This window comes from Anomaloglossus baeobatrachus, chromosome 7 (genome assembly GCF_048569485.1).
Source record: "Anomaloglossus baeobatrachus isolate aAnoBae1 chromosome 7, aAnoBae1.hap1, whole genome shotgun sequence".
Lineage (NCBI taxonomy): Eukaryota > Metazoa > Chordata > Amphibia > Anura > Aromobatidae > Anomaloglossus > Anomaloglossus baeobatrachus.
In genome coordinates, this window is record NC_134359.1 from 117,201,424 (window position 1) to 117,215,767 (window position 14,344).

At 49.4% G+C, this 14,344-nt stretch overlaps 1 protein-coding gene across 1 annotated transcript in view; it reads left to right on the forward strand.

Moving 5' to 3' along the window:
- The window catches only part of KIAA2012 (KIAA2012 ortholog), a 518,638-nt gene that overhangs the window by 188,954 nt on the left and 315,340 nt on the right, over positions 1 to 14,344 (forward strand). Inside the window, exons 7-8 of the mRNA XM_075318976.1 lie at positions 931 to 1,040; positions 4,635 to 4,842. Of these exons, the coding sequence (XP_075175091.1) occupies positions 931 to 1,040; positions 4,635 to 4,842 (318 nt within the window). The remainder of the gene's footprint in view (positions 1 to 930; positions 1,041 to 4,634; positions 4,843 to 14,344) is intronic.

Consider the following 14,344-nt stretch of genomic DNA (forward strand, 5'->3'; position numbering starts at 1 on the left):
TAATGTTTTTTTTCTGTGAATATAATCTTAGAAGAGCTTTTTTTTTGCGGGACAACTTGTGCTTTTAGTGACTCCATTAATTTGCCTGCCAAGACCAGAGCAGCGGGGTACCAAGGAGAGGTTTGTATTTTTTTTTTATTTTTTTTTTAAAATCATGGAGTACACAGTGGCTATAATACTACATGGATAACTATGGGACTATGGGCTGTGCATTATATATGGAAGTGCACTATCTTATATGGAGGACTATGGAGGGTGCATTATATTATATGGAGCACGGAATTATGGGGAAGACCGCATAATCACGCCTTCTGTGAGGAATGCAAGTTTCCGCAATTTTGTGATTTTCTGGCAATTCGCCAAATTGGATCGCAAATTGTTAGATTTTACCTGGACTTGCAAATTTCATAAAATTCAACTCAGATTTAATTTGCATTGAATTGATTGTCTTACCTCTAATTAGGACCCAGTGTGGTAAAATGCAAACCTACTCTTGTCTAAGTGCAACTTCTCCTATGCTATGATCACTCATCTTCTTTAGGCAGATGGATCAAAAATGGGAATCTTTGGATAGCACATATGCCAAGTATAAAGCAAATCAAAGCATTTTCCATGAGAGGATTGGCTGTATCAGAGCCCAATTTTTTTTTAAACTATAGTTAGTTGAAATAGACTTGTATATTGAATGGATATCAAAGCTAACATACTGGAATATTTCTAGTTTCACTACATGAATCTCAAAACCTGCTATTCAAGCTTTTCCTTTACTGTTTAGATTTTACTGTATTTTTAGTTAATTTTTTGTAACACAATTAATAAGATGCTGTTTATTTGCATTTATCTCTAGAAATATTTGGTATTATTTTAACGGTACCTTATACCTTCTTGCTGTATTGTTAATATGTTCTTTGGTAATAATTTGCTATACAGGTAATCAGCAAATAGATTATACAGATCATCTTCCAGAAGGAGGATTCCTACCACCAATTTCTCAATCCCATGGCCAAGAAGCACAACATATGAATGATCCAAATACTAAGGTAAGTGTAATAATTATTTCAATGAAGAGTAAATGTGCTCATGGAATAAGTCTTCCCAGGGGATTTGGGATTGAATTTTGCCAAAGAGAGAGATAGAAGAAAATGCCAAGGTCACCAATGTTGTCAGTCCAGAGATCAACATCCCGAAATCCTCCTGGGAGTCCACGCACGGACGTGGGAGAGCAACCCAGCACAATGGCAAACAGCGGAAAACAATTGCTCCAGTGGAAAAATGCCACAATGTGTGTATATATAAAACTTCACTTTTATTGGTTATATCAAAAATATTAAAATAGGAAAACCGTATAGATATGTAGAAAAAATATATATGAACAGGACCAAACATTTCGGTATGAAACCTTCATCATGGTCCGTTTCATACCGAAATGTGTACTCCTGTTCATATATATTTTTTCTACATATCTATACTGTTTCCTATTTTAATATTTTTGATATAACCAATAAAAGTGAAGTTTTATAATACTCCCCCTGAAGCCTTTTGCTGCTGGAGCAATTGTTTTCTGAATTTTGCCAAAAACACATACAGGCTGTGAACAGCATCTTCTCTTAGTCACTGCCGCTACCCCCGAATTTTCCAAGCGATGCCAGACAATCATTTTCCTGCTTCTTTACCATCATTCTTGCAGCAGCTCCATCACGTTTCACTCTGTACTATAGATAATGGAAGACTTCTGAGCAGAAGCTGCCTGAAGAATGAGCATGTCACTTCTTTTAACTGCTTCAGGTTTTCAGAAGTGGTTAAAAGAAGTGACATAAGATGGAACGTTTACAACAATGTCATTATAACACCGCTGGGCTCTATGCTCTTTTTATATGTTCTTTTTATAGGGCGCTTTGTGTAGCTCTCTCAGGTGGATTCCACCTGAAAAAGGTACTGTGTGCATATACTATAAGAATATGTTATGGGACATCTTTTTCAGGTGCGGAAAAACTATGAGCTTTTTCAAGCGTAAACCGCTCCAGGACATGTCATTTCATGTGCATTTCAGAGCGCTTTTTCTGGTAATTGTTTTGGAGAAGACCCACTCCAAATCCACCTGGAAAAGACTTTGTGTGAACATATCCTGTAAGAGTTTTCTGATAAAATACTTTAAAAGTGTTTTCTAGCATGGACAACTATTTTTTTTTATAATTTGTATAAATTACTTAGATTGGTCAGTCTATCTGTAAACCTCAACCTACCTTTCCTAAATCCAGATTGTTGTGAAATGATAAAGCATGAAACATTTGATTGCTGCCTATTATTTGAGAATTGTGTGGTACTACATAATCCACATACCGTTACGTTTCCTTCTGCTGACTTGCTATCCGTGATATCAGGTCCACCTGTAAAGTGACAACCCCACTCTAGGGCTCAAAAACTGTACAGTGTACATTTGGCCACATCATTTTACTAGTGGAAGCCTCTGCAACATTTTGGCACAAAGTCATTGGTTAGGAATATTTAATAATAAAAAAAACCTTTACCTATTGTGTAAATCAGGTTTGTAATTTTTTAAAAATGGCAATGTTTTCTTTTTCCATATCACAATCTGCATGAGAAATAAAAATTAGAAATATTACAATTTTCACTCTATAACTGGGGTTATTTTAGACTATAACTTCCTGTTGTTTCAATAAATCTATGGTACATTAGCAGCAATAGACTGAATCAGACAATATCTTTTGTATTGAAGCGTCTAATGAGCATGTGAAATGGTTATTGTGAAGGGAGGGGGAGGAGGGCAGCTGTGACATCACATATTGTGATCCTGTGTTACCAGCAGCATGTAGAGGTGTTACCAGTCCCTCATTCAATCCATTTTTGGCTTCATTTGAAAATCACTAACAGATCCGTTAATGGAGCGTCCCAACGGATGACATTTTTAAACAATCTGTTAACGGATCTTTAATAATGTAAGTCAATTGAGTCAAAAACGGATCTGCTGTTAATCACTTAAAAAATGGTTTAAGAGGTCCATATAGAGAGAAAGAGAGATAGTTTGGACAGCTGGTTAGGGTTAGGTTAACTGTAACACTAACCAGCTGTCAAACTATCTCTATCTATCTATCTATATGTTCTACATATCTATCTATCTATCTAGCATTTATCCTCTCCTAACAGATTTTCTTCTATTGTATTCTATTGTATCAATATAGCATTTATGGGCAACGGATCCGTTGGTGCATAAAGGGAGTCAATGGGCGACGGATCCGTTGGTGCATAAAGGGAGTCAATGGGCGATGGATCCGTTGGTGCATAAAGGGAGTCAATGGGTGATGGATCCGTTAACGAATGGCCTAACGGATGCATTCCTAACAGATCCGTTGCACATTGACTCCCATTATACACTAACTGATCCGTTAGACATCCGTATTTGGATCCGTTGTAAGAAAATGTACTACATGCAGAACTTTTGGTCCATTTTTAATAACGGAACACTAAGGGCCCTTTCACATTGCCATCAGCTCTCCGTTCAGTGGTCCCGATGGGGCTTCCGTCTGAATCCCTCCGCAAAACGGGTTCCAGACACATGTTACGACAGGGCCATTGACTGTAGGGGTGCAGACAGAGTCACTGTGTGCTCTGTCGAGTACCATTTTTGGGCATATATGCTTTCTGTAGGTGGACACCCAGAAGCAGTCTACTACGTAGACTATATGGATCATGATGTGAAAAAAAAACATTGCCAAAATTGAGAGAAAAAAAAAATACAGGAAGTGCAAGATACTGAATTAAACAATAAGTCATTTTCAGGTGACACATTCCTTATAACAGCTTAAACTATGGTAGTTTTCTCCAGTATAAATCAAATCCATTAGTTGTGGGTGACACATAGTCATGAACCATTGAAAAGAAGTGTGACAGTGTTTCTGGAAGAAAACAGTTTCTGTTCCCACCACTATAATCTACACATGAAAACAAGGAAGGCTGTGAGCTCGCTCGATATATACATTGGTGCTTAAGGTTAGTTTAAAAGAAATTGCAAAAGCCAGAAGCAGGCTTTGAATTTATTACTTTATTTCGTTAATTCTGTCTCACTTGGGATTGTAAATGAATTCATTTCTTGGTAACGTTGAAAAATACAATATATGTTGGTTTGAGTCAGTTCAAAGGAGGCAACTAGACTACTACAAGGAATGGAAGGCCTCCCATATGATGACAGGTTGGGAAAGTTGGGCTTGTTTAGTTTAGAAAAAAGATGTCTCAGAGGAGATCTCATTTATATGTGTAAATACATGTGTGGTCAATATAAAGGACTTGCACATGACTTATTGCTTCCAAAGACAATACTAAAGGGACATTCACTTTGTGTGTGTGGAAGAAAGGCAAATCTGGCAGCTAAATAGGAAAGGGTTCTTTACAGTTAGAGCAGTTAGACTGTGAAAGGCCCTAACGCAATAGGTAATAATGTCAGATACTATAACAGCTTTTAAAAAAGGGCAGGATGATTTCCTCAGTACACACAACATTGTCGGTCATAAATGATTTAGTGTCAAAAAATGTATAATTGGTGGAGGAAGGTTGAACTAGATGGACCTAGGTCTTTTTTCAACCTATGTAACTAAGTAACTCAAAGTATATTTTTTCAGGGACAAGAGCCCTTGAAGTTACCTCGAATTATTGAAGAGGCTTCCAAAATTTCACAAAGAAAGAGAAGAAGTCAAGCCACTGACCCACCAAAGGAGCTCTTGGTTATACCACTGCTTGTATGTTTTGAAAATCAGAAAATCAACCAAGAAGATCAGAGAGTCATGGAAGGAAACACTAAGAATGAAATATCTTACTCTAATAATGAAGGTACAATACACACTGTTACAATCTTGTGTTTATTGAGGGTGGGATGGATTAAGCCATGTTCACTTCTTCAGAGGTTCCATCGTAGATTTTTTTCATGCAGGCAGCACTATTTTTGCTGTCAAAATAATGAACACATTGGCTGAATCTGTAAGTCAAATGTGTCTGTTATGCAGCAGTAGTATCTCCCGGGTATAAATGGAGACCTCAACAGATGTGTGAACAAGGCAGTATTCCAAATCCCTCATGGTTCTAGGTCCCTACTTTATGGTGTTGCCTCCAACAGCAAATCAAATCCTAGATACACACTGCACCACACCCACCAGGCACACCAGTGGACGGCTTGAGTGGAATAAAGTCACCCACCTGGGGGGTCAGGGAGGGGAGGTGAGTAGTGAAGTGAGTCGGAAGTTAGAGAGTGAGAGAGAGGATGTTGGGAGTGGTGGCTTCCAAGAGAAGCTGTCTAGGTTGCAGACGGTGGTCTGGACCTAGAGGAGTCGAACCCCCGGTCGCAGGTGATTGCGGCTAGGTGCCTGGACCTGTCAAGGAGGATGGTCAGCAGCCTGGCACTGTCACCGGTCCGGGGCCGAAGGCACGGCGGGGTACACAGACCCTAGGTCGGGGAGAAGCTTCAGGCAACCCAGCAATTCACCTGAGGAGAACGGAGTCTTTATGATCTGTTCCCACCCGGTCCAGAATAGTGGCACTGGCGCAACGAGGGGGATAGGTCCTTCCAAACAAGCGGTCCACAAAATCCCAAGCGTGAACCATGAGAGCAGGCTCCTACACTTAGCCACAGTGAGAGCGGGGCCCGGCAAGTTTCAGACTACTGGGCCACCGCGTTGAAGTTAAACTTAGTCCCAGGAGGCAGGTCACGGATCACCAGGCAACACCATAGGGGATGGGACCCGGACGTGCTCCCCCCAAGCGGCAGCGATACCCTGAGATTTGGTTTACCCGTTTGTCAGCATCTGCTTATTGACTGAGTGAGTACCGGAGTGACCCCTGCATCCCACCGCATCCCACCAAGTCCCGGAGCCTTCCCCTACCCGTAGAGGGGGACAACACCTTAGCTGCCCCACTTCATCACCGCGGGTACTCCCAACAGCAGCGGCGGTACTCCCAATTACCGTACACCACGGGTGGTGTCACGAACTATATCTCCACTGTAAATACCCCCTTCTTCATTCGAGTGTGACCCCTAGCCCCCGAGTCCGGAGACCCTCGAGCCACGAGTAATCACCCTCGGATCCAAGCGGTTCAACCGCTGCAGGGACGGCACATAATCATGCAGACAAATGTTGACCTGGCTATAAACATGTTCACACGTCAGTAAAAAACAAAGACGTTCTTCTTTACTGACGTTTAAAAACGCCTTTGTCCCTTGTGGGCCTTAATTCACGGCACACGGTGGTTGTCCATGAGCAATCCGTGATATGTGATCCGTACTCCGTGATTGCACATGGACATTACTCACCTGTCACGTTCCTGCTGTCCATGGTGCTGAACTCGGCTCTGCAGCATCCGCCCACCGCTCTCTGCAGCTACTTCCGGGTCGGCTCTGGCTGCATTCATGAATATTCTTGAGCCAGGAAGCTGCAAATAGCACAGGCTGCACAGAGCGTCGCTGGAAAGGTGAGTTGAAAATGTTTGTTTTTTTTAAATGTTCGTGTTTTTCTGGTACGTGTTCACGGATCACACCATAGTGTGGTTCGTGAGACATCAGTGATGCCAGAAAAAAACGGACTTGTCTCCGTGCAGCAATCACGGACACGCGGTGTCACAAACCACCGGGGGGGTCACTCAGAAATCCCCCGCGCTGGCTACCAGTACGTCACAATCGGGGGGTAACAAGTGGGGGTCACCCCTCCTTTATACCTCCCGACCGACAGACAGAGCACGTGACGCGCTCTCTAGCGCCCCTCTTATAGTCAGGCCAATTATGGAATTGCCCGACAATAAGCAAGGAGGCCGCTATACTACTTATGCCGATTATTGAAGGGTCCCCGGTGAGAGTAGGGTATATATTCCCCCGACCTCCGCGGGCGGAATATATAAAATCTCCCCGAATCTCACTGGCCTCCCCACAATAATCCTTGGCACAACTCGCTGCCACCAACCGCTTCACGGTAACTATTAGCCGAACACACAGACGTGGGATTCAAGATCGAGATAACAGAACAGCCCAAGATTAATTATATAATTTAATCAGCCTAAAGCACACTAGAAACTACAATATATACAATAGGGAATCTACAGAATATACATATGTCAGAGTACAGTTACAGATAAAGCATGGTTTACACCAGGTATGCAATTCAATCAGTTACCTTGTGCGTCTGGCCACAGGGGGGCGCTGTAGACCAGGTTTCTAGGAACTCCCACAGATGTTTCCTGCACGTGACCCCCAGCGAAAGAACACTGGAAAATGGCCGAAGTAGGGTTATCAACCTGGGCAAATCCAGGTCCCCTCCTACCTTCGTGACCTCAGAGGGAGCACTGCTCCACCCCTGGCTGGAGTTATGGACAAAATCCACAACATGGAATATGGCCATAACTTGGCCTGGGAGCGTCGTAGGCGGACGCCAATGCTCTCATTGTGACAGTTATGAATTTAGCTACAGAATGAGAGGTTTCATGACTTGTCTACTAGTTCCACATTGGCTGATATCACGCCTGGGGTATTTCCCAAGCTCCCGCTCCCATAAAAAAGGTGTGCCAGCATCGTCCGCATGCGAAAACACCATTTTTATGGTTGCCGTATTTATCGGAAATATGGCTTGCGAGATATGAACCATTTTTTACTGGAGTCGTTCTGTCTGGCTAGTTCCAGAGCCTTATAATGAGATACAACTCTTGTTACAGGGTGACGGCAGGGAGTCATCCTGTGTCCTTTGTTCCCACATCACCTAATTTCCATATCACAGGAGATGGCCATGGGATGGGTTGCTAAACAAGTTGTGTGAAGGAAAGGGGGGGTGACACCAGGAGAGGGCTTCCTGACATAACTTGAATATCATGATTTATCGTCATATCTCCGGATTTACCTCACACCTCCCCCCTTTTGAGGGCGCTAGGGGGCAGCACACTCCGGTGTTCCCCCGTGCGCCCGTCCGCGACCTCTCCTTGTCGGGACAGCCCGTCTGCGTTACCGTGGTCACGGCCCCTTTTGTGGCGAATGGTGAAGTTGTATTGCTGGAGCGCAAGGCTCCATCGCAACAGTCGCCCATTCGTCCCAGAGACGGTGTGCAACCAGCTGAGGGGGTTGTGGTCCGTCTCCACGATGAAGTGGCGCCCGTATAGATAGGGTTGCAGACGCTGCAGGGCCCACACTATGGCCAGGCACTCCTTCTCCATTGTGGAATAGGCCACTTCCCTCGGTAACAGCTTCCTGCTCAGGTACAAGACTGGGTGCTCTTGGCTCGCAGAGTCCACCTGGCTGAGCACCGCACCGAGGCCGAAGTCACTGGCGTCGGTCTGTACTACAAACGGCCACGTGAAGTCGGCTGCCTGTAGCACGGGCGGGCTGGACAGGGCGTCCTTTAGGGCCCGGAAGGCTGTCTCGCAGTCCATTGTCCAATCGACTGCAGAGGGCAGCTTCTTCTTGGTGAGGTCCGTCAGGGGCTTTGCCAGGCTACTATAGCATGGAACAAACCTCCTATAGTACCCAGCGGTCCCCAAGAAGGACATCACCTGCTTCTTGGTCCTGGGGGTGGGCCAGGATGCGATGGCCTCCACTTTCTCAGGCTCGGGCTTCAGTATTCCCCCGCCTACCCGGTGACCGAGGTACTGGACCTCGCTCATGGCCAGCTGACACTTGCCCGGCTTGATGGTCAAACCTGCCCGGTGGACCCGCCTGAGCACCTGTGCTAGATGCTCTAGGTGATCTTCCCAGGTGGGACTGAAGACGGCAATGTCATCCAGGTACGCGGCCGCGTACCCTTCAAGTCCCTTGAGCAGGGTGTTGACCATCCGCTGGAAAGTGGCAGGGGCATTCCTCATCCCGAATGGCATCACCGTGGACTCGTACAGTCCAAATGGGGTAATAAAGGCAGAGCGTTCCCTGGCCTTGCGAGTCAGGGGGATCTGCCAATATCCCCGGCTCAGGTCCATGATGGTCAGGTACTGAGCCCCGGCCAACTGATCGAGCAGGTCATCGATGCGTGGCATTGGGTACGCATCGGCGACCGTGACAGCATTGAGCCCCCTGTAGTCCACGCAGAACCGAGTGGTTCTGTCCTTCTTAGGGACAAGGACTACAGGCGAGGCCCAAGCGCTGTTGGATGCCTGGATCACCCCCAGCTTCAGCATCTCGTCAATCTCCTGGCGCATGTGTTGCTGCACCTCCAGGGAGACCCGATATGCTGAACGCCGGATCGGGGGATGATCCCCAGTGTCCACGTGATGGACAGCCAAGTCAGTCCTTCCGGGCTGGTTGGTAAACAACCCCCGGAAGGGGTGTAGGGTGGCCCACAGCTGGGACCGTTGGTCCTCCAAGAGCTGGTGGCCAACCTCCACATCCTCAATGGATCCGCCTGCCCTAACCTGGGCTAGCATATCCAAGAGGGTTTCCGCTTCTCCCTCCTCGGGCAGGTTGCACACGGGGAGCGCACATGCCTCCCGCTCATGATGTGCCTTCATCATGTTCACATGGAAGGGCTTCCGCCTTCCACGGGCAGGGTCCAGGGTGACCAGGTACGTCACAGGGTTGAGCTGCTGGTACACGAGGTATGGGCCTTCCCAGGCTGCCTGAAGCTTGTCCTGTGGTACGGGGACCAGTACCCACACCTTTTGACCCACTTGGTAGGTCCTCTCACAAGCGTTCTGGTCGTACCAACGCTTCTGATCGGCCTGGGCTTGAGCCATATTGTCGTGTACCAGTTGCGTCAAGGCCTGCATTTTGTCCCGGAAGCGCATGACATACTCGATGACCGACACTCCAGGGATGGCCAAATCCCCTTCCCAAGCCTCTTTCACCAGAGCCAGGGGGCCCCGCACACGTCGCCCGTACAGGAGCTCAAACGGTGAGAATCCTGTTGAGGCCTGTGGAACCTCCCGGTAAGCAAATAACAGGTGTGGGAGATACCGCTCCCAGTCACGCCCATGGGAGTCGACCAACATCTTAAGCATCTGCTTTAAGGTGCCATTGAACCGCTCGCACAGGCCATTAGTCTGTGGATGGTACGGGCTGGCCACCAGATGTCGCACCTGGACTTGCTTACAGAGGGCCTCCATCAGCTGGGACATGAATTGGGTCCCCCGGTCAGTGAGCATTTCCTGGGGAAAACCCACTCGGGAGAAAATCTCCAGCAATGCGGTGGCCACCTTGTCAGCCCGAATGGACGACAAGGCCACTGCTTCTGGGTACCGGGTGGCATAGTCCACTACCGTCAGTATGAAGCGTTTCCCGGAGCTGCTGGGGATGGCCAGCGGGCCGACCAGATCCACAGCCACCCTCCTGAAAGGCTCATCGATGATGGGCAGAGATACCAGTGGGGCTTTGGGGCGTGGCCCCGCCTTCCCCACTCTCTGACAGGTTTCACACGAACGGCAGTAGGCAGCCACATCGGCCCCCATTTTTGGCCAGTAGAAATGCTGGTTTAACCTGGCCTTGGTCTTAGCGATCCCTAGGTGTCCGGCCATCGGAATCTCATGTGCGATCCGCAACAACTCCGTCCGGAACGGATAGGGTACCACCAACTGTCGGTCCCTGGGCCACGCCTCCGGTGAACCCTGCTGGACCGTGGCCCGGTACAGCCGTCCTTGGTCCCAGACCACTCGCTCCGGGTCCGAGTCCGAGGGAGGCTGTGCCGCCTGCTCCTTAAGAGCTTTCAGGCTGTCGTCAGCTTCTAACGCTGCCTGAAACCCCTGACTAGATGTGGCCAGAATCGACGAGACTGTCACATCTTCGGTCAGTACCCCGGGACCTGTGTCCTGGCCTCCACCTGACTCGGCTGCCACTTGGTCAGAAGGGGAAGAGCTATCGGACCTCCGGGAGGCCCCTTGGCTTCCAGCACTCCCACTGCGGGTGACAGCGGCCACAGCCGCTGCGACCGTGGGTCGTGCCTGCTCCTCCTCCGTTCCTGACCAAGTCGCCGGTTCAGGCAGACCGACCTGGCTTCCTGACACCCCGGTTGTGGGGGAACCATGCACCGAGATCTTACCTGGGAGCACTTCCGCTCCTGGACCGGCCCCAATCTCACCTGCCTGTTCCCCTCCTGCAGCAACAGAACCCCGCTGTGAAATCTCTGGGGACCCCACATTTGCTGTGGTAGCCCCCACCCCACACACTGGTCCTCCCCCTGCAGCACCCTGCTCTCTGCTTATCCCTGCAGAGGGCAGCAGATCCCAGCTCACAGGCTGATTACTTGTAGAGGCATTGTCACACCTTTCTCTGACCCCCTCCCCTGTCACAGCTGCAGCTGTGTGTGTGTCTATGGTGTCTATGCAAGCAGAAATATCAGAGTTCACTCCCTCCTCCCTTACATCATTCATAGATAACACATTAACATTGTCCGGAGGCATGTCAGTACTGGCTGAAGGTTCAGCCCTTGGTTGGGGCCCAAACTGGGAGGTTATCTGCCCCAAATCTGTCCCAAGTAGCACGTTTGCGGGGATCCGATCAGTTACCCCCACCTCCCTCACCCCTCGCCCTGCGCCCAAGTCCACATAAATGTCAGCAACAGGCAGCGCCGGGTCAATGCCTCCAATCCCGGAGACAGCGAGGGTTTTTCCAGGGATCAAGTCTTGGGGGGACACCATCTCAGGCCGCACCAGAGTCACCTCCGAGGCGCTGTCTCGCAGTCCTATGGTCACAGACCGGCCGACGGTGACAGGTTGGAAGCTGTCCAGGGACCTACCACCACCCCCACCCACACAATACACCTTGGGCGGCCCTTGGGACGGGGACGGAGCCGGGGCCTTGGGACGCTGAGGGCACATGGCCTTGAAGTGTCCAGGTAGGTTGCACTGGTGGCACCGTCTTGGTTCTGCCACGGGTCTGGAGAGGGGAGTTGAGGGGGACACCCCCTGCAGTCTAGGGGCAGGTGGGGCAGTCGCAGAATTCATCTTACCCCCTCTCCAGGTGCTGCTGGTGGCTGCTCTCCTGGCTTCAGGAGCCCGATTGTTGGTGTAGTCATCGGCCAAGGCAGCTGTAGCCGTGGACCCCTTTGGCTTCTGGTCTCGGATGAACTGGCGGAGATCCTCAGGGCAGTTCCACAAGAGTTGCTCCGTGATGAACAAGTCCAGGATCTCCGGTCCGGTGGAAAGCTGCAGGCCTTGGGTCCAGTGGTCGGCAGCTCGGGCAAGTGCCCGCCTGTGGTCAGCCCAGGAGTCCTTTGGTCCCTTCTGTAGGCTCCGGAACTTCTTGCGGTAGGACTCCGGAGTGAGGTTGAACTGTTGGATCAGGGCCCGCTTGATGGTGTCGTAGCCCTGATCTGCCTCAGCAGGCAAGTCCCCAAGGATTTCCAGGGCCTTACCCCTTAAACGGGTGGTCAGGTATTTGGCCCACTGGTCCTTGTCCAGATGGTGCTGCAAGCAAGTCCGTTCAAAAGCAGTCAAGAAAGAGTCCAAGTCTCCATCCTTCTCCAGCACTGGGAAGTCCTCAACACGGACCTTTGGAAGTTTGGTGTCTTGAAGGTCACGTGTGGCCGATGAGGGCTGGAGCTTGGCTAGATGCAGCTGGTAGTCACGGTCTGCCTGTCGCTCCGCAGCCTCACGCTCTGCCTGGCGCTCTTCACGCGCTGCTTGCCGCTCCGCAGCCTCAGCATCACGCGCTGCCTGCCGCTCTGCCCTGCGCTCTGCCAGGAGTTCCTTGTAGCCCTTCTGGTCTCCAGCCTGGAGAAGGGCCATAGCCATTTGAAGAAGGCTATCCGAGCCTCCCAGGCTCGGTGGAATGGCACGTGGTGATCTGCGGCCCGCTGCGGAGCCTGGTGCTTCACTGTCCATTGCAGAGCGGAGGGCTGGCATCTGGCTCGTTGAGGACCCTTGGGTGAGCTGCTCCTCATCTTGTCCATAATTGCTAGGTTGTGCAATGTCCTCTGCAGAGCTGTTTTCTGGCGTCGAGCTCCTGGAGGACTCGTGGGCAACCTCCTCATTACTGTCCACAGCACCGTCCTCCCTCTCTTCGGCTCCTGCCTTAGCATTGGCCAGTTGCATAGCTCTGCTCCTGGTGCCATCAGCCATTCTTGCAGACTTTTGGTCACTGACACAGAACTGACACCTGATGCCTCCACACACCTTACAGTATCTGCACTCTGACACTCTAGTGTTGAGCTGGTCTGAAGACCCCAGCAGCCACAGCTGCTGCAGGCAGTCTTTAGTGTCTGGGAGTATGGGTCTCACACTCACACACACTATTATCTCGATCCCACCGCTATGCCACCAATATGTCACAAACCACCGGGGGGGTCACTCAGAAATCCCCCGCGCTGGCTACCAGTACGTCACAATCGGGGGGTAACAAGTGGGGGTCACCCCTCCTTTATACCTCCCGACCGACAGACAGAGCACGTGACGCGCTCTCTAGCGCCCCTCTTATAGTCAGGCCAATTATGGAATTGCCCGACAATAAGCAAGGAGGCCGCTATACTACTTATGCCGATTATTGAAGGGTCCCCGGTGAGAGTAGGGTATATATTCCCCCGACCTCCGCGGGCGGAATATATAAAATCTCCCCGAATCTCACTGGCCTCCCCACAATAATCCTTGGCACAACTCGCTGCCACCAACCGCTTCACGGTAACTATTAGCCGAACACACAGACGTGGGATTCAAGATCGAGATAACAGAACAGCCCAAGATTAATTATATAATTTAATCAGCCTAAAGCACACTAGAAACTACAATATATACAATAGGGAATCTACAGAATATACATATGTCAGAGTACAGTTACAGATAAAGCATGGTTTACACCAGGTATGCAATTCAATCAGTTACCTTGTGCGTCTGGCCACAGGGGGGCGCTGTAGACCAGGTTTCTAGGAACTCCCACAGATGTTTCCTGCACGTGACCCCCAGCGAAAGAACACTGGAAAATGGCCGAAGTAGGGTTATCAACCTGGGCAAATCCAGGTCCCCTCCTACCTTCGTGACCTCAGAGGGAGCACTGCTCCACCCCTGGCTGGAGTTATGGACAAAATCCACAACATGGAATATGGCCATAACTTGGCCTGGGAGCGTCGTAGGCGGACGCCAATGCTCTCATTGTGACAGTTATGAATTTAGCTACAGAATGAGAGGTTTCATGACTTGTCTACTAGTTCCACATTGGCTGATATCACGCCTGGGGTATTTCCCAAGCTCCCGCTCCCATAAAAAAGGTGTGCCAGCATCGTCCGCATGCGAAAACACCATTTTTATGGTTGCCGTATTTATCGGAAATATGGCTTGCGAGATATGAACCATTTTTTACTGGAGTCGTTCTGTCTGGCTAGTTCCAGAGCCTTATAATGAGATACAACTCTTGTTACAGGGTGACGGCAGGGAGTCATCCTGTGTCCTT